The sequence below is a fragment of the Eschrichtius robustus genome, chromosome 1 (assembly GCF_028021215.1).
Source record: "Eschrichtius robustus isolate mEscRob2 chromosome 1, mEscRob2.pri, whole genome shotgun sequence".
Classification (NCBI taxonomy): domain Eukaryota; kingdom Metazoa; phylum Chordata; class Mammalia; order Artiodactyla; family Eschrichtiidae; genus Eschrichtius; species Eschrichtius robustus.
The window spans coordinates 15,697,178-15,715,113 of record NC_090824.1 but is presented as its reverse complement, the minus strand read 5'-3'; the positions used below and the strand labels follow the sequence as shown (position 1 = coordinate 15,715,113).

Below are 17,936 nucleotides of genomic sequence, written 5' to 3'. Positions count from 1 at the left end.
CAGATTGGTCCATGTAAGCCCTGGAAACTGCAGTTTAGAAGGGCCTGGTCCAATTGCAGTCAGCACCGTGAATTATAGAAGACCCGAGTCTGCGGAGACTTCAGGACAAAGGAAATATGGCTCTGTAATCTGCGGTGAGTAAGGGAATTAAAACAGTGCTATGCAGGGAACCCTGCTCGATATTCTGTAATAACCTAAGTGGGAAAAGAATTTGAAAAAGAATAGATACATGTATACGTATAACTGAATCACTTTGCTGTACACCTGAAACTAACACAACATTGTTAATCAACTCTGCTCCAATATAAAATAAAAACTAAAAGAAAAAAAAAAAAAGAAAGGTACTCTGTGGGAGACATATGTACAGGTACAACCACCGTTATCAAAAACCCATGGGGGAAAAAAAAAAAAACCCATGGGGAAAACATGTCCATTTTCTCTCAAGCCAGTTACAACAAAAACAGACTTTAAAACATTCTAACAATTCTCCGTGTTTATCTGTAGATTTGGCCATTTGCTCCATTAAAATCTTCCACTGTTAAAGATCATTAAAAAAAAAAAAAAAACAGTTCTAGTGGCAGTCACACCCTTACCAGGTAAGTAAATATCAGGTCAAGTGTGCTGGTGTGTGCTACGTGGTCACAGCCCATGGTGGCTCATAAGGACAAATAATAAATTTAAATCACAAGTAATTTTTTAAATCTCATATTCCCAAGGCTGTGCTATTTGTGCCCCAGATGAACAGATTGACAGATGGAACTGAGCGCTTGGTTAGAGAGCAGGGTTTACCATAAGTGCCCTCCAGAAGACGGTCCTCCAGACGGACCAGTGTTAGCACAGGGGGCTGTGCAGCACAACAGAGTGCAAATGATGCTTTGGGGAACTTAAAGATGTTGGTGAGATAGCTCTAAACTGCAGCTGCCGTTACATGCGTTTACCTGGGATCGGAACCTCAGCTGAGTTTTCCCACAGTGCAGCTATGGAGGACGCTAAGGAATTAACCAGACAGTGGTCCTCTTACTTCCCTCATTTCTCTGTGTGGTGTCTTTCCAGAGCTTCAGGCCTCTCATCAAATGGCATCAAGTGACCTCTTGCCCAAGCTGAGGAGCTGCACAATGGTTCAGCACTGTGCATGAGGACAGATTGGTGGGGTCCCAGGCCTCGGGCTCTTTGTAAACAAGTTTTAATCACTTTGACTTTGCAGTTCTTAGTCCTTAGCCAATAAAAAGGAAGAAAAAATTAAAACTGCTCTTTCTACAAAGTGGACTTCAGTCTTCATCTTCCCAGTTGGAATAGCTACAAAATCACTCCAGAATTAACCTGGAGATACCCATGCACCTGCTGACCAGCCTTCACACCCTCTCCAGAATTTGCTGTTTTCCAGATTCCGGGAGAGGAGATCCCTGTCCTCTATAAATGTATAACTTATGATAGACTTGCTTGGTCAGAGTGTTCACTTCTTGAAGTAGAAAATGATCAACTCTCTGACCACCTAGAACTATTCCATTAGGAAAGAGAAGGATGGCCTCCTCCTTCTATTCCTGCCTTCCTATCACACTCGGAAAGTGGTACACATAAGGTGTCAGATCTGATCTCAATTTTCAAGCTTCCAGTCCCTTGATGAATTTGATGGTGGTTTTCTTTTGCTTCCTTAAGCACAGTTCATTGGCATTTATTTTTACAATGAAGGCTATTTCTCCTATATACATTCATGCAGAATCCATTATAATATTATATTCCCTCGGGGCAGTTTTCAGTTCCTGGTAGTCACCTGAGTCTTAAGTCCTGCATCCAGACATGCCCAGGACAACTTCTGCAGAGACTGTGGCTCTCACCTCAGCGTCAGGCAGCTTAATCTGCAGATCACTGCAGACTAAACTCTATGCTAATTTCTCCAGAGTTTCATATTTGCCACTTGCTAATACAGCCTTTATCAATTGATTCAAGGAGCCTTAATACAATTCAGAAGTCCAAAATCCAATGAGAAATTCATTTCACTCATAATTCATATGGTGATAAGGACAATCTGCAACCTGAGGAGGGAGAGGCTGGCTTGCTTTCAAGGCAGCAGCCTGCTGTTGTTTACACCGCACAGGACCACGGGTCTGAAACAAGCCTGGGCACAGCAGCAGTGAGGCTGAGCCTTTTTCATTTGCTTCTCCCGCATCTTTTCTCACAGTTTGGAAAAGCACTGCCAACAGAATATTTTCCCCACCAGGGCCCTGGTAACTGGGATGCCCAGGGTGCTTACCTGCCACAAAATCACCAAAGCCAACCGTGGTGAGAGTGACCACCACAAAGTAAATGGACTCCAGGGCCGTCCACCCCTCAATGTATTTGAAAATGACGGCGGGGATTGTCACAAACACAACACAGCCGGCCAAGATGAACAGGATAGTTGAGATGACCCGGATCTTGGTCTGACTCACTTGCTTTTTCTAAAGAACAGCAAAAGAGAAAGAAAGATAGGCAAGTCAGCTCCATCACCCTGGATTCGGAAGACAGAGGCAGAGAAAAAAACATCAGTGGCTTTGAACCTCTCTTTGGTCATGGGCAGCTTTGTGAGACTCTGATGAAAGCTGTGGACCCTCTCCTAGACAAATGCACATTCAGAAGTTTTCAGGGGGTCTAGGGGTCCTTGGGCAAGAAACCCCACTTAGCTTGGGGTTTAGCAAAAGAATCATGTCCATGGAGTCCAGAGATAGACTGGAGGCACACTGGTGTCCTATTGAATGGCACTCAAGACAACACTGGCATTGCATCTAAACTGAATAATCCCTTAAGGTCTTCTCAAAGCTCCCAATTTGCCATTAGAGACTGTCATCAGGGGACCCTAGCACCATTACTCAACCAAAGCCACATACTATCATAAATATATATTTAACACCAGAGTGCCTGGACCTTTGTACATTGCCTAGATTGAGTTTCTGCAAAAGTACACATTTACGTCATGGAAATGCTCACCATATGATCTATTTTCTAGTCATTGCCTTCCGGTAACTTACAGAGCAGAGAACCTCCAGAGTACCGAGAGAACTTTGCATTCATACACCTCATTTTACAGATGCAAAAAGAAGCCAACAAGGGTAAGGAGCTTGCATAAAATGCTGCTAATTAGAGGCAGAGCCAAGATGCGAATTCTGGTGTGATCTCAGTGCGGTGCGCAGTGATGGAAACCGACTTTCAAGTTACTCAACGATTCACCAGTTCAAAGTTGCCAGAGTGCTCCCCTAAGGAAAGAAACCAGACTACCCTCCGTGAAGAATAGGCCTTCCTGATTCCCCTCTCGGAAGGAAGACTGAGAATAAAAACTTGTCACTGAGCGATCCTGTCACTGTCCAGGAATTCCTAAACTTTCATCCCAGCAGGGTCACGTCAGCCAGGTTTCCCAGGACAGAAATGGTCAAGAGAGATTCTTCTACCATCAGCCACTCGGCTCGACCAGGAAGTGCTAGGCAATGACTAGGTCTCCAAGATAGGAAGGTTGATGATGATTCTGTTTCCCTTCCTCTCATTCTCTTCTTCCTCCTTGACTTATGGAGACAAACATCAGTAGCACCTCTTCACTGGAAAACGCCAAGGGACAAAAGAGCTGGAAAAGGAGTGGAGAGGCTGCTCTTCTCTGTAATCATGCCTCAAAACCATCCGTCCCACCTGCCTGGGGTCCTGAGTCCCAGGCATGTTCAAGACGGCAGAATGGAATGGGCAGGTAAATGATAGGAATAGTGGAGAATATTTATTTGCACAAATCTCAATCAGCACTATTTACACTCCAGTTCCTGGATCAGTATATTCCCCTAAATATTCGTAGGAAAAGCTAAAGACATACAATCCTTTATAAAAAGGAGTCAAGTTCTCTAACTCCTAAGAGAGTACTCAGTATATAAAGTGGGAACAGGAAAAAAGAAATTGATCCATGCTTTTATATAGTTCCCTCCCCATCTCCTCAGAAAAGCCATCAGAAAAAAAAAAAAAAGATAATTTATTGATATTTTTGAAACTGCATATGAAAATACCATTTTTCCACAAATGCAAGTACTGTGACAAGATAAATTACCTGAGAACCACAAGGAATGTTTTACCCATTTCATGAATTTCCAAATAGGATATTATAGAACTTTGAGGGGGCAGTTAAGGCCCCTCTGAGAATCCAGGAAATTAGTTATTATTAGCCTAGCTTTGTTTGTAAACATGTACAAAAATCCAAAGCCCAAAAAGAGATTTTTACCATAGATCATTAAGTTAATCTAATTGCCGGCAATGGGAACATCATTTTCTCCTTCAGTAAATCGTCCTCCTCAAATGCATAATGAAATTAAAGTGAATTAAATGTTTGGGAGACACTAGTTAAGTCAGAAATTAGGATGCGAATGCAACTGCAATCCAAATGAGGTTGAGATTGGCAAAAGAGAGCAGCATGTACGGAGGAAGCTGGAGACATTCCCAGGCTCCAGGAGGTGGGCAGAAGGGAAGATGGCACCGGACAGCATTTGTTTGGTAGAAGAGAGGAAGGTGTGTAACAAAGGCTAGATGGTGGAGTCTTAATTGCATTATCTGTTGGAGAGTTTATCTGCAAGGTAAACATTTCACCACTTCTCACTGCCCAAGCCAACCAACATGTCCCTGGGCTGCTTCCTCCAGACATCCTAGGGTGATGCTCAGAGAATCCTTGGAGAATTTAGTCATCAGAGTATTTTAGGAACTTACGAAATCAAGTGTCTTGCATGCGCGTGCGTGTGTGTAGGTGTATGAAATCGCGTATACCCATACTTCACTATAAAAGGAAGAAATATGGGTGTAAGATTTTGGCAATATCTGTTATTCTGGATACTCATGTTTTTGCTACCCTCTAGACACTTAAAAAAAAAAAAAAGAACAGTTGCCTTAATTGAACATTTGAAACTGTAGCTTTCAAGCTGGAACCACAAACACGTCATCCAGTGATCTCTGGGCTTCTTACCCTCATTAGCTCTGCACCCATTCACTACTACAGTAAAATGGTGTTTAAGAACTTGGCGTCTAGGGGCAGCCTGCTTGAGACACATCCTATCCCTGCTGCTAAATGACTGAGTGACCTTGGGCAAGATTCTCAATTTTTCTGTGCATCAGTTTCTTCCTCTAAAAATGGAGGTAAGAGAATCCACCTCATAGGATTGTTTGGAAGATTAAACAAGTGTGTAAAAGCGCAGCACAGTGCCAGCTAAATGCTTGATGATTGTTAGCAATCATCTCTGATGTAAAAGTTCAAGGCTTTCCTTAAATGTGGACATTCCCGGATTTAATGTTGCCCTTTGCTACTGAGGAATGTTCCCTCACATCTGGCTTAAGATAATCTTTGTTTAGCTTCAGGTGGTCACTGCTGGTTTTCCCTTCCTGGATACATTATCTCCTATAATTACCTCCTTTTCAATAAGAAAAAAGGCCTCATTCTCCCTTGGTTCTTTTGTGCTGACTCTGGACTGAGCTCTCAGACAGTCTCAGCTCACAATCTTGGAAGCTTTTTTATTTGCCTTTTAATTAATTTCCCCCAAGTTTTTCATCATCCTTGTGAAACTGACAAGAATTGCCTTTAATGGTTGTGGTGTCAGGAACCAGCTGCAGAGGGTCCCTGAAAGGCACAGCCCTTGGGTTCCTTGAACCACCCCCCTAACTCCCCCACCACTTAGGGAGTCAAGCTGTGTTTCCATGGTGGGGTTGCTAGGCAAAATCCCATTGCTTATTTACCAGTAGGCAGAGCAGCTAGCAAAAAGCTTTGTGAGAGCCCAGATCTGACTGAGCTAATGTGTTTTTAGGCTAACAAAATTGTTATCTGGGAAGAGATGGTTTGATACAATATTTGGGCAGAAGTGATAGAATAGTTGTACATATCTATCCAAATCTTGTTTTCACACTTTTTTGATTAGAATAGATGATGTGGTTTTTCCTTCTCCTTATGCAAATGGTATCATGCAATACTATTTCCCGCGTCCGACTGGCACTAACTGTAGGAATTTTTGAGGAACTCAAACCACACCTCCTGTACAGTTCTTTTAGTTGTCAAAATTATGTGCAATTGTTCCAAAGAGCAAAATACATTTCATAAATGGGAGGCAGGGGAGCCAGCTCTAAGAGCTCTCCTTTGAGAGAGGATTCATGTGCTGACAATTCTGGTAGTGTTTACTTGTTTCAGACCTCAGAGGGCTAAGCCACACATCCAATTCTCATCAAGCATAGTGGTCTTCCCCTGTTTGTTTACTTCCACAATCTTATTTTAGAGAACAAGTATATTTCTGTTCATTTGTGGGCTATTTCTTTTTTGATTTTTTACCCCTCTCTAATATCTATTCTTCTTTTCACTTTTACGAGATTTCTTAGAATTCTGAGATTAGCAATCCAGATTGTTGTGTATGGCTGAGAAACTGTTTATTTGCTGTGATTTTTAGCCAGGACATTGGGGATTTTATTCAATAATAAAGACACTGCAATAAAAACCCTAGGACAGGAGCTAGACATGCAGAGCTCTAGTTTATGGTTCAGTTTTGTTTTGTTGAAATGCAAACACATCACCATGGTAATACAATTGAACTGAGAATGATTTCTCAAAATGGAAAGATAATAGGAGCTGCCTCACAAAAGAGGCGACTTTATTTTCTGATACTATTATGTTTTTCACAAAGATTTCTTTTTTAAAAGTCCAATTCTAACTAGTGGTTTCAACATCACAACGAATAGCCGTGTAGTACCAGCAATTCTATGAACTATGAGGAGAGCTGTTAAACACCATTTGCCTATAATCTCCATGGCAGAGATACTGTAAACACACATTAGTAAGAATCGTGCAGTAAAATCTCCGTGGAGCCTACTGAAAATGTCCTACTCAAAAGCAGGATAGTATCTATACCAAAAAAAAAAAAAAAAGATACAAATTACACAAATGGATAGTATCTATACCAAAAAAAAAAAAAAAGTTATATCTAACATTTGACTCTGAGCCACGTTGCAGCACCCAACAGATTTTTGGCCAGTTCAGTGCTTTGCTGGTATGGCCATGCAAAGTTTTTGAAAAAGCTTTTGGTGTATACAATTAAATTGTTTTTATCACTGAAGTGCCAACATAGGTGCACCTGGGATGAAGAAAAATTAAAATCCAGAAATAATCATAATTCTCAGCTGCTCCACTCCAGGAACAGTTTAATTAAAATCTTTGAAAGTTTTCTGTTCAAAAATTCTGTGGCTTTTAACATTTGAAGATAATTCTCTATTGGAACACAAGATTTTTTTGCACTTAAAATTCAACCAGGTAATTCATTCGGCACATAATTATTAAGAACATTTTACATGTCAGGGGTTATTCTAGTTGCAAGGGACACAGGAGTTAAAAAGAGAGAGAGAAAGTTCCTTCCTCATGCACACAAAGTCTAGTTGGCTGGGGCAGGGTGGGAACATCTGAGTCTTTGGCCAAAAACAGTCTTTGTGGCGCTGTCCATGGTGCCCAGCCCTGGTCTGACCATTGAAGGCAAAGTTATTACCTAACGACATCCCAGTAATTAAAAATATCACCTCGTAGAGAAGAAAGGAATATTCTTGTAGCTATTGTAAGTGGAATACAAAAGTGTGCCACCTGTAATAGAAGATGTTTGGATCTTTGTTAGCTATGCCCCAGAAATCAGAACAACGCATGAGTGATGACACCAATGGAGGAAACACCCAGCTGTAACCGTGGCTGAAGAATGTCCTTCTCTTTAACTGAGGTATGAAAGGCAGGCCCATGGTAAGGAGAGGAGGATGGGGACACCTCCTAATGAGCCACGTCAACAGAGTAACTCCTGGCAATCCTGATAGATGCCACACCCAGCTGCTCACCTATCCAAATTCTAAATTTATTTTACCCAGATTTCAGCAGCAACATGAACAATGTTCCCACCCAAAAATGCCCTCTCCACCATCATACACACAAGCATATAATAATAATACTACAGTAACTAGGCTACAGACAGCTGAAAGGTAGACTCACTCTTCTCCCTCCCTTTGCTAACGAGGGTTCAAGGTCATAGTTCATTGGCCAAACAGTCCACAGTAGTCAAGACACAAGAGCCCCCGAATAGAAAAAGTATTGCTTCCCATCCCTGCTGCTTTTTCCCTTGTTCATGGGGCTCCACACGCTGTAACACACAGGCCTCTCTCCAGCCTCTGACTCTGATGCAAGAACTGAGAACTCAGCCTCTTCCTCTCTTCTTCCTTTCGGGAACAAGCTGCCCTCAAGAAGTACCCCCTTGTGATCTCCTGTCTAATTTAAGGTTGTATTAGGAAACCCATTTTTCCACAAATATAAGCCAAATTCTCCAGTGTTGAGGGGACATAGTAACATTAGGTTGGAATCTGTCATCTCCTTTGTCTTATTTCTCAATTGGTACATACCTTGGGTGGGAAAGAGGGGATGCTGTTTATTTGGTTCTTTCAAAGACCCCAATCATCTCAACTCTGTTACCATGTGTTTTTTTTTTTAATTTGGCGATAGCTCAGTAATTATTCCACTATGAAGGGTGGAAGGAAGTCAGACCACGTACTGTGGTGCAAGTTCTTTTCAAAGGAAGGCGAATTCTCTTCTTTAGATTGTGGCCCCTCACCAGGAAGGAACACATGTAACAAAAGGGGAAAAGAAAGAGTGAGATTACAGTGGGCCTCCTGCTAAGAATGCTCTCCTAAAAGAAGATAAGGAATTGGGAAAGACAAGTCCTGGCTGGAGCTGTCTAGGAGAGACAAGAACCTTGCCCAGGGTCTGGCGAGGGGGGCTTTGGTGGAGGTGGAGTTGGGGAGCAATGATCATAATGCAGCCGCCTAACACACAAGGTAAGTAAAATGCTCACTTGCCCCACTGTGGCTTATCAAGGAGCTCTTTACTCTTTCTCGTCCTTCCTGGCATCTCTTAGCCATGTCACTGTTGACTGGAACCAGCATCTAAGAGCACCCAGGAAGTATGGGAGAGAAGAAAGCCTTCAAATGCCCTCACCTTGGGTATGAGTAGCCCAGAGAGAAGGCATCTGTGAGCTTCTGGTGGGCTTCCTGGAATGACTGTCTATATGTCCAGGAATCAAGATAAGTGACAAACAAGCATGTATTTTCTGTGGCCTTATTTATCTTGCCTGTTGGAAGATTTGAAGAAAGCCCCCAAGATCAGCCAGATTTAGGTCGGCAGCTAAAAAAGCACCTGGATATTATTGAGTCAATCTCTGTAAAAATTCCTGAATTTTATTGGGGAAGTGGTGAGCAACCCCTTTCCCAATGGTTACACCCTTTCTTTCCTTCTTTCTTTCTTTTTAGACAGATATTTTTAATGAAAGCCCATAGGGATGCTCATCCACATAAAACTATAAAGAATAATGAAATAAGCATTAAGAACTCATATAGGGAAAAGATGTGTGAACTACAAGAGAAAAAAAGGCAATGAGAAGCAAGAAAAATTAAGAAAGCCTTTGAGAAGGATGAGCATAATTGAGAAAAAGACTTTGGGGTATAGAAAGCAGAGATGGAACAATGGTTTAAGAATTTTGGGGGGACTTCCCTGGTGGCGCAGTGGTTAAGACTCCGTCTGCCAATGCAGGGGACATGGGTTCAAGCCCTGGTCCGGGAAGATCCCACATGCCGCGGAGCAACTAAGCCTGTGTGCCACAGCTACTGAGCCTGTGCTCTAGAGCCCACGAGCCACAACTACTGAGCCCGCGTGCCACAACTACTGAAGCCCACGTGCCTAGAGCCCATGCCCCGCAGCAAGAGAAGCCACCGCAATGAGACGCCCGCGCACCACAACGAAGAGTAGACCCCGCTCACCGCAACTAGGGGAAGCCCGCGCACAGCAATGAAGACCCAACGCTGCCAAAAATAAATAAATAAATATTTTTTTTAAATGGTTTTGGAGGTATTAGAAGGCTTTCAGCTGGGCTTGTACCTCTCTGTTTGAGAAACAAAGAAAACAGAAGAGAAAGAGATATACTTGAACTTTTGAGTTAGACTGGAAACAGAGAAGTTTAAATAAGAATGGAACACAGCTTCATAGAAAGTCACCCAGAAATAAATCTTATACTGGGAAGCCCTGCATTGAGGCAACTTGACAGAAGCATCCAGAACAGAGAAATTTTCTTTAGCAGAATATTTCCCAAGCTGTGAGTGAAGTTGAATCCTATAACTTTTCTATTCTTTCATTCAATAAGTATTTATCAGGCACTACTCTCCATCAGTTACAGGGCTAAATCCACGGGTGAGAAGAAACAGAATGGCCCCCAGCCTCACAGAGCTAGTCGGGGCAAGGCAAACATTAAATAATCACACAAGCAAGTATATCATCACAGCTTGAGAGAAGTGCTATGAAGGGGGAAGAATTCACTGAATGAGAGAGTGTAACAGGAAGAACTCATGGCACTGTTTGCCTGTCCTGTTCGCCCATATATTGTCCATATATATGTAATACCTCAAGATTCACCCATGGTAGTAAAGGGGGTTACTGCAAATGATTCCGGGCAGGACACTGGTGCTGGAGAGAAACAACCCTGCAAGGAGGCCAAGGAGGTGCTAAGGAACTCAGACTTGATGTACTTTTTTGGTTGGTTCCTGCTCCTGACAGAATTTTCATTGATAGCCTCATGGCAGAGTCATCCAAAGTGGGTATCTCCACATCCTGATAGACTTGTCCTCTTTGTATCTTACTCAAATTTTATACAAATCCCTCAAGGACATTCCAGGTTCCAAGTGTGTATGCACTGTGGGCAAATAAATCCATAATTCATCTGTGTTTATTCATCTATCATTCTTCCACGATTATTAAAGAGTAGCATTGTTCTTTAATTTGATTAGAATGGATTTCATTAGAATGTGGATTTGATTACTGAGCCTGCGCGTCTGGAGCCTGTGCTCCGCAAAAAGAGAGGCCGCGATAGTGAGAGGCCCGCGCACCGCGATGAAGAGTGGCCCCCGCTCGCCGCAACTAGAGAAAGCCCTCGCACAGAAACGAAGACCCAACACAGCCATAAATAAATAAATAAATAAATTTTAAAAAGAATGTGGATTTGATTAGACATGACCAGACAGAAGCCTATTGGTATTACTAAATGAACACACACAATAAATGTCCCGGTTGTTAGTTAATTGGCATATTTTTTTCCTTTTAAGAGAATTAAGTTATATAGAAACCCTTTAATGGAGCTTAATGTAATGACTAAAGTATACCTTCATCTTTCATGAAATGACTGGGCTGTTTAGCTATGCAAATGATAGCAGGTGTGGACATCACATGCTCTATAAGATAAAATAGTAAACAGTGGTCCACTCTTAGGTAGGAGTTGTGTCTCTGCAGGTAATAATTTCTTTAGAAAAGTATTCTCTTTAAACTAGAAGTATTCTCATCTAGTTTTAGATGACTTCAATCCTGCAAAGTGTTTAGCAGAGACACATGCTTTATTTGAACAGTTCTCCACAGAAGACCAAAAGCGGAGACCCCCAAAGACAATTTTTTAAAAAGACATCCAGGCCTCCTGATGTTCTCCTCATGTTGAAAAAAGACTAGAAAATGGACTTGGACCCACCCTGGTGACACACAGCCTGCAGTGTGCTGTTCACGACCATCGTGATGCTGGTGAAGGCCAACTAACCACCCTATTATCATGTTGTGATGGAATCAGATCACAGGGCATGACCGCTTTAGAGGACACCGGTCATTCCTTTTTGTCCGCCCATCATCTGAACCTCCTTCTTTTGTTTGGTGAAAGGCAGAGACCTCCCTCCTCCCAGCACAGAAGCTGAAGAATGCCAGCTACACACTTTCCCAGCCTCCCTACTACAAGGACACAAGCATGCAACCCAGGCTCCCCAAACCAGAGAGACGTAAGTCAGACTTTGAACCAGGCACAACTGAGCGGATGTGGCAGAGTGGATCATGAAGTGTTCATCTGAAGCTTTTCTGCGTTTTCCTCCCTCTCTTTTCTCTCTCTGGCATCCCAAAGGCCATTCCTAAATGAGGGGTGATGATTCTCAGAGACATCTTACAGAACCACTTCTTCAACTCCCAGAGACTAGATAAGACTTGGCTAGGGATGGAGACAGAGAGGGGGCAGAATGGCCACTCAGCCTGGAAAGGGAGGAAGGAGGGAGGGACTGAGTCTTCCTAGGGTCTTCCAAGCACAACCCCCAGTGTGCAGGACCAGAGGCAGAGAGGAAGGGATTCGTTGTAGAGCTCTCCCCTAGGGTGGGCACCACCTGCTTCACCACTTGTGCACAGCCCACCACCTGCTTCACCACCTGTGCACAGCCCACCTCTCATGAGTTCTGGATCCTCCTAAGTCTCTTCAACAAAGACTGAGGGGCTTGGACACTGAGCGGGGTAGAGTTGTGGAGGGGAGAAACTTGCCCCTGATCAAGGTGGAGTTGAATAGGACCAGATGGGGGCTTCCATGGTGCTGGGGGGGAGCGGGAGGGGGCAGGCAGCAGTGAGCACACAGTGGTGTTGTAGAAAGAAGCATGGACCATGTGGACTCCGTTCCGGGACTGTAGCCCCAATGGTGGTCACGAGGGTGGTTCTAGTAGCAGCATCCAGGGCCCAGAATCAGTGGGGTCAGCAGGGCTGGCTGCTGTCTGTGCCAGGCAGACATAGCAGTGACTTCTTTCAGGTCTAGTTCTACGGGTCATGGTTCTTGGCTGGGTACCTTCCAAGTATAGGTCTCCATCCACCTCAGGGATGTGAGAGCTATACAACAGCCTTTAAATTTTTTTTCTTTTTTGCTTAACTTAGCCATAGTTGGTTTCTCTTGATTCAGCTAAACTGCCACTCCTGGAGGTGAGGGTAAAACTGGCTTCAGCCACTCAGAGGCGGGTCAGGGACATAGCCCCACAGGGTCCCCTGCTGGCGCCAGAATTCTGGACTCCAAGATCAGCCAGAACTATAACCAGATGTGATTTAACTGCTTTGGGTAATATCTCTCTGACATTCCTAAATCTTCAGAAAAGTCTTCTTAAAAATTGCAGCTAGTTTCGGCTGTGGTATAGAAGAGGCTATATCCATTCCTGGGCTGAAGGGTTATAGGGAGAGCGGTGCCAGCCTCCTCCTCCAGGCCGGCAGGGCAGGAGCAAGTACCAACCAAGGCAGAGGGGTCTGCCACCTGCAGGAGGGGGCCAGGAGCATTGCCAAGAGGGGTCCGTGGTTAGAGGCGAGATTGGTAATCTGGAGGAGTTGATGGGGGAGGACACAGGTTGTGGTCAGGACAGATATGGGCACACATGAGTGATACGCCCTGCAAGTACTAGAAGAAAAGACAGCTGGGAGGGGCCTGCTGGGGTGCCAGTGAAGCAGCAGGTATTAAGGCTACATAAAGATGCAAAGAGAAAAGACTCAGAAGTACAGTTATCAACGTCTTAATGGTGGATCTCTTTGGGCAATGGATTTTCATGTGATTTTTTTTTTCTCCTTTGTACCCTTCTGTGTTTCCAAAGTCTCTACAACGACCATCTATTCCTTTTGTAACCTTTACAATGAAAGAAAAGGAGGAGAGGTGGAGAGAACGAGAGGGAGAGGGAGAGGAGGAGAAAAGGGAAAGACAGAAAGTGTCGACCGTGCTCACAAACACTGCAATAGTTCCCCAGAGAAATAGCACGAAGCCCTGGAAAACTGTGCAGTTTGTCTTTCTTTCTTTTGGGAAGGGGTTGACAACCATGCCTTTGAGGGAAAACTGGAGAGAGAAGGAAAAGTAGCTACTCCCTGTGGTAAAGTAAGAGAGATGGGCCTTGTCTGAGGCTTCAGAATCCCAGGGACGGTTGCCAGAGGTGGCAGTGGAAGCTGTGAGGATGTGGCCTTGTTCCAGTTCAGTAATTGCATCCTGCCTGCTGCCCATGCCACCTCCCCTCCCTCCAGAATGCGGCAACCCCCTTCCTGAGCAAAGCTGTTGAGGAGCCCCACTGTTGGCAAGCATGTGCCATCCCATCTCATCTATAACTCCAGTTATTTTTGCAGCTTAGTCTCTAAAGGGACTGGATCCTTTACTGGTGCCCAAACAGTGCACCAATCCATGCTTCTGTGTCTTTTTCAAGGTGTTCCATCTGCTAGGATGTTCTTCCCTTTTTTACGCTTGGAAAAGTCCTGTTCGTTCCTCAAAACACAATTCCGACATTACCTCCTGCAGGAAGCCTCTGCCTTGTCAGTTACCGTGTCCTCTTCCCTGCCGTCTTTATTCCTTGCAATTCACCCCGAACTGCCGTCTTCCTGCATGTGTGTCTCCCTACCTTTGCATCCCATGTGCCCTGCACCATGTGTTTTTCTACACTTGCTCCCTCTTTCTTGGCACCTGGGGAAAATATGAGAGCAACTGTTTAAGGTAAACTGTTCTATGAAGGAACTAAAACTATTCATCCAGCAAGAGATAAAGTGTCAGGAGTTTCTAATGTAAGTGGCTCATAAGAGTATATATGACAGGCACAGGCAATGGACATACACACGCACGCACACAGGACGCTTTTGTTGAATTGAATTGAAATATTAACAGCACAAGAACTGCCTCAAGTCGAGAGTCTTGACCTTTGAACATGGCCATTTACACGAGAATAGAAATTATACATGTATAGTCCTGAAGGTTACACAGGAGCTTCCTGGAAGTTTTTTTATAACCCCGTTCGGTTTATAACACCTGAGGAGGTGACTGGTAAATCTGTGAGGGTGTTTGTGGTCTCCTGGCACATAGTAGGTGAGGACAAGATTGGTTAGACGTCCTATAATACAAGAGTTAGTGGCACAAAGCAGAGGATTAGCCCAAATTTACTGTGAGTTTTGAACAACCCACTGAGAAAAATTTATGTGTATGTATAATTACCTGAGCTGAGAATGTAACTCCCTTTTAGGTACACACACACACACACACACACACACACACACAATTTTTTGCACAGTTTCAATATAGGCTGAATTTTATAAGACTGTGACTCCAACATAAATTGCAAGAAGGCTGAATTTTGACGAGTTGGAACCTTGCCAAGAGCTGTTCTCCATCTTGGAAAACCCCATCACTGGCAGGAAAGTCCCTTGTGGCAGCTTAGTCACTGATACAACACACCTGGACCAGCCTCTGCATCCTACATGTAGATGCGAGGGTCTCACTACTTCAGTACTTCTGGGGATTCATGACCAAGCACCTATGACAAAAACATGATTATTTTATTATAAATTACCTTCCTTTTCTTTTTTTTTAATTTATTTATTTATTTATTTTTGGCTGTGTTGGGTCTTCGTTTCTGCACGAGGGCTTTCTCTAGTTGTGGCAAGCGGGGGTCACTCTTCATCGCGGTGCGCGGGCCTCTCACTATCGCGGCCTCTCTTGTTGTGGAGCACAGGCTCCAGACGCGCAGGCTCAGTAGTTGTGGCTCACGGGCCCAGTTGCTCTGCGGCATGTGGGATCTTCCCAGACCAGGGCTCGAACCCGTGTCCCCTGCATTGGCAGGCAGATTCTCAACCACTGCGCCACCAGGGAAGCCCAATTACCTTCCTTTTATTCCTCCTTCATCTTGTAGCTAGCAAATGGTGTGTAGATAAGTTGTACTACCTATGAAATTCGTTTCCACGTAGTAAAGGGGCAGTAATAGTTGCTCTAAAAGGGGGTGTTGGGTATTACAGGGATGAGAACCACTGAGAAAGTTAACTGTACATTGTATTTGAGGTTGACTTGAGAAGTCTGTAAGATCACACTTACAGGTGTCTCTCGATGAGATAAAAGTCCATGTGCAAAAAGCATTATCAGGGCACAGCTCCCCTACTGGACTGCCCTTTCATCAAAATAATTGCATCTCAAAGGTTAAAGCCGTTTGGTTTTTTTTTCCCCATTGACATTTATTTGCATGCGATACTACTTTTGATTTCAAGGGCATTTTCTATATCAAAATGTATGAGTCTAGTCATTCTCACTCACTCCTTCCCCAGGTGTGGGTGCTGGGCCCTGCGCTGGAAACTGTGCTGAATGGGCAGACGAACCTGTCCTCACGGGGCTGATGGGGTGACAAGAATCAAACATGAAACTCAGATTCAAGGAGATGAACGTTACCTAGGCATGTAAGGTGCTACGGGAGTACAAGGTGCTGACCTTATTTAGGACTCAGAAAACCCTCCCTGAACAGCTGACGTCTATGCTGAGAGCAGGAGGAAGATGGGACGGTGTTTGAAGCACCATAAGTATCACATGCAAAAATCTGGAGATGAAAGAGGGTGGCACTTCGGTGCAAACACACAGACCCTTGGAATTTCCCCTGTGAAAGCAGAGATTTCTCCCCAAACATGATCATCAAGGATCTTACTCTAAGAAAGAATGTTAACTGTGAAAAGCTTTAAAAAAATTTTTTAATAATTTTTTTGAAGCATAGTTGACCTACAACACTTATATCAGTTACAGGTGCACAATATAGTGCTTCGACATTTCTATATGTTACAAAATGATCACCACGATAAGTCTAGTTACCACCTGTCACCGTACAAAGATATTCCAATATTATTGACTATGTTCCCCATGCTGTACATTTCATCTCCATGACTCATTTATTTTGTAACCAAAATTTTGTACCTCTGAATCTCCCACACCTATTTCACTCATTTTTTAAAAATTCGACCAATATGAATTTTTCTCAAAGTCTGGTTGGTGAATTCATTTCTTTTGTTGTTTTCCTAATAATGGGAGAGAATCTGAATTCAAGACATTCCTAAAAATATTATTAAAACTAAAGGCATGTGATCATTTATTAAAAAACTAGAAAAGAGGCAGAAAGCAACATGCCCATTTTTCAGGCAGGGCCAGTCTCATCCACCCTCCAACTACCCCTAGTAGAGGCTCCCAAAAGCAGGTGTCACATGTTTATCCGGCCATCTGGACAGGTCTTCTTCCTCCTCTTCCCTGGAGAAAAGGTTGACAAGCCTCCAAAGGGGAGGTAGAAGAGAAAGACACCTACCAGAAATACAGAATCAAAGGGCTAAGGACAACTGAGACTTTTTCAAGAGCAGCAGAGACAAGAAGCAAATAGCGATGTAAGGAAAAGGATGAAAGCCAAAAAGAAAGTGGTAATAACACTGCCAGAGCACCATATGGCACTTAGACGGCATGCATTTCATTTTAAATGTTGATATTTGCTTTCTTGTTAGTTTTGGTGCCAACTCTGTTACCGTCCTTGATAAAATTCATTTTGAAACAAATCACATGCAAGCTTCTGTGCCCTATCCTTAAAATCATACATAAATTCCTTTGCTTTTTTTTTTAACTGCATGCTCTAGATTCCTGTTTCTAATTGTTCAAACTAAAGTGCAAAGCATTGATTGAATCAGAAGGGAATGTCCTGGTGACTGATGCGAGATGCCCATCACATTCATTTGTGCCTATTCAGCAGTGAGACGGAAGCTGGGGGAGGGGGGAATGTGGATGGGGAGACAGCCAAATATTAATAATAATAATCTGACATGAGCCCTTCAACCATTCCCTAGGCTCAGGTAGAAATATTGTTGATGTTTTCTACAGTAAAATTCATTTCTGCCAAGGAATGGAGAAAAACCAACCCAAGGGACATTGTTCAGTCTAAGTGGAGCCATGGTGGCAAGAACGCAGTATCTAAACACCAGCACAGCAAAACCCATCTTCTGGGGGGGTCCCCCGTTGACATCTGAGGAGCCATTTATCTTTGGGGAGGAAAGCCTTGGAACTCTTTGATGCTTTATAAAAAATATGTACAGGTCTGTGTGTTCAAGACCTAGTAAGAGCACATGCAAGCTGAGAGGCAACCAGCATGTAGCTAAAATAAGTTCTTTTTCATTCTTCGATTTTCCTTTCACCAGCATCTATCTATGTGGTGGAATATCAGGGACAGGTCTGCGTAGGCAGTTGCAGCCAGTGAAATGCAGTCAAGGATGAAATGCACAACCTCCCCGCTTGCTCAGATGGAACAGCAGACCTTCT

At 43.5% G+C, this 17,936-nt stretch overlaps 1 protein-coding gene across 1 annotated transcript in view; it reads right to left on the bottom strand.

Moving 5' to 3' along the window:
* The window catches only part of KCNK10 (potassium two pore domain channel subfamily K member 10), a 130,095-nt gene that overhangs the window by 4,374 nt on the left and 107,785 nt on the right, over nucleotides 1-17,936 (bottom strand). The window contains exon 5 of the mRNA XM_068557255.1: nucleotides 2,252-2,438. Coding sequence (XP_068413356.1) covers nucleotides 2,252-2,438 — 187 coding nt within the window. The remainder of the gene's footprint in view (nucleotides 1-2,251; nucleotides 2,439-17,936) is intronic.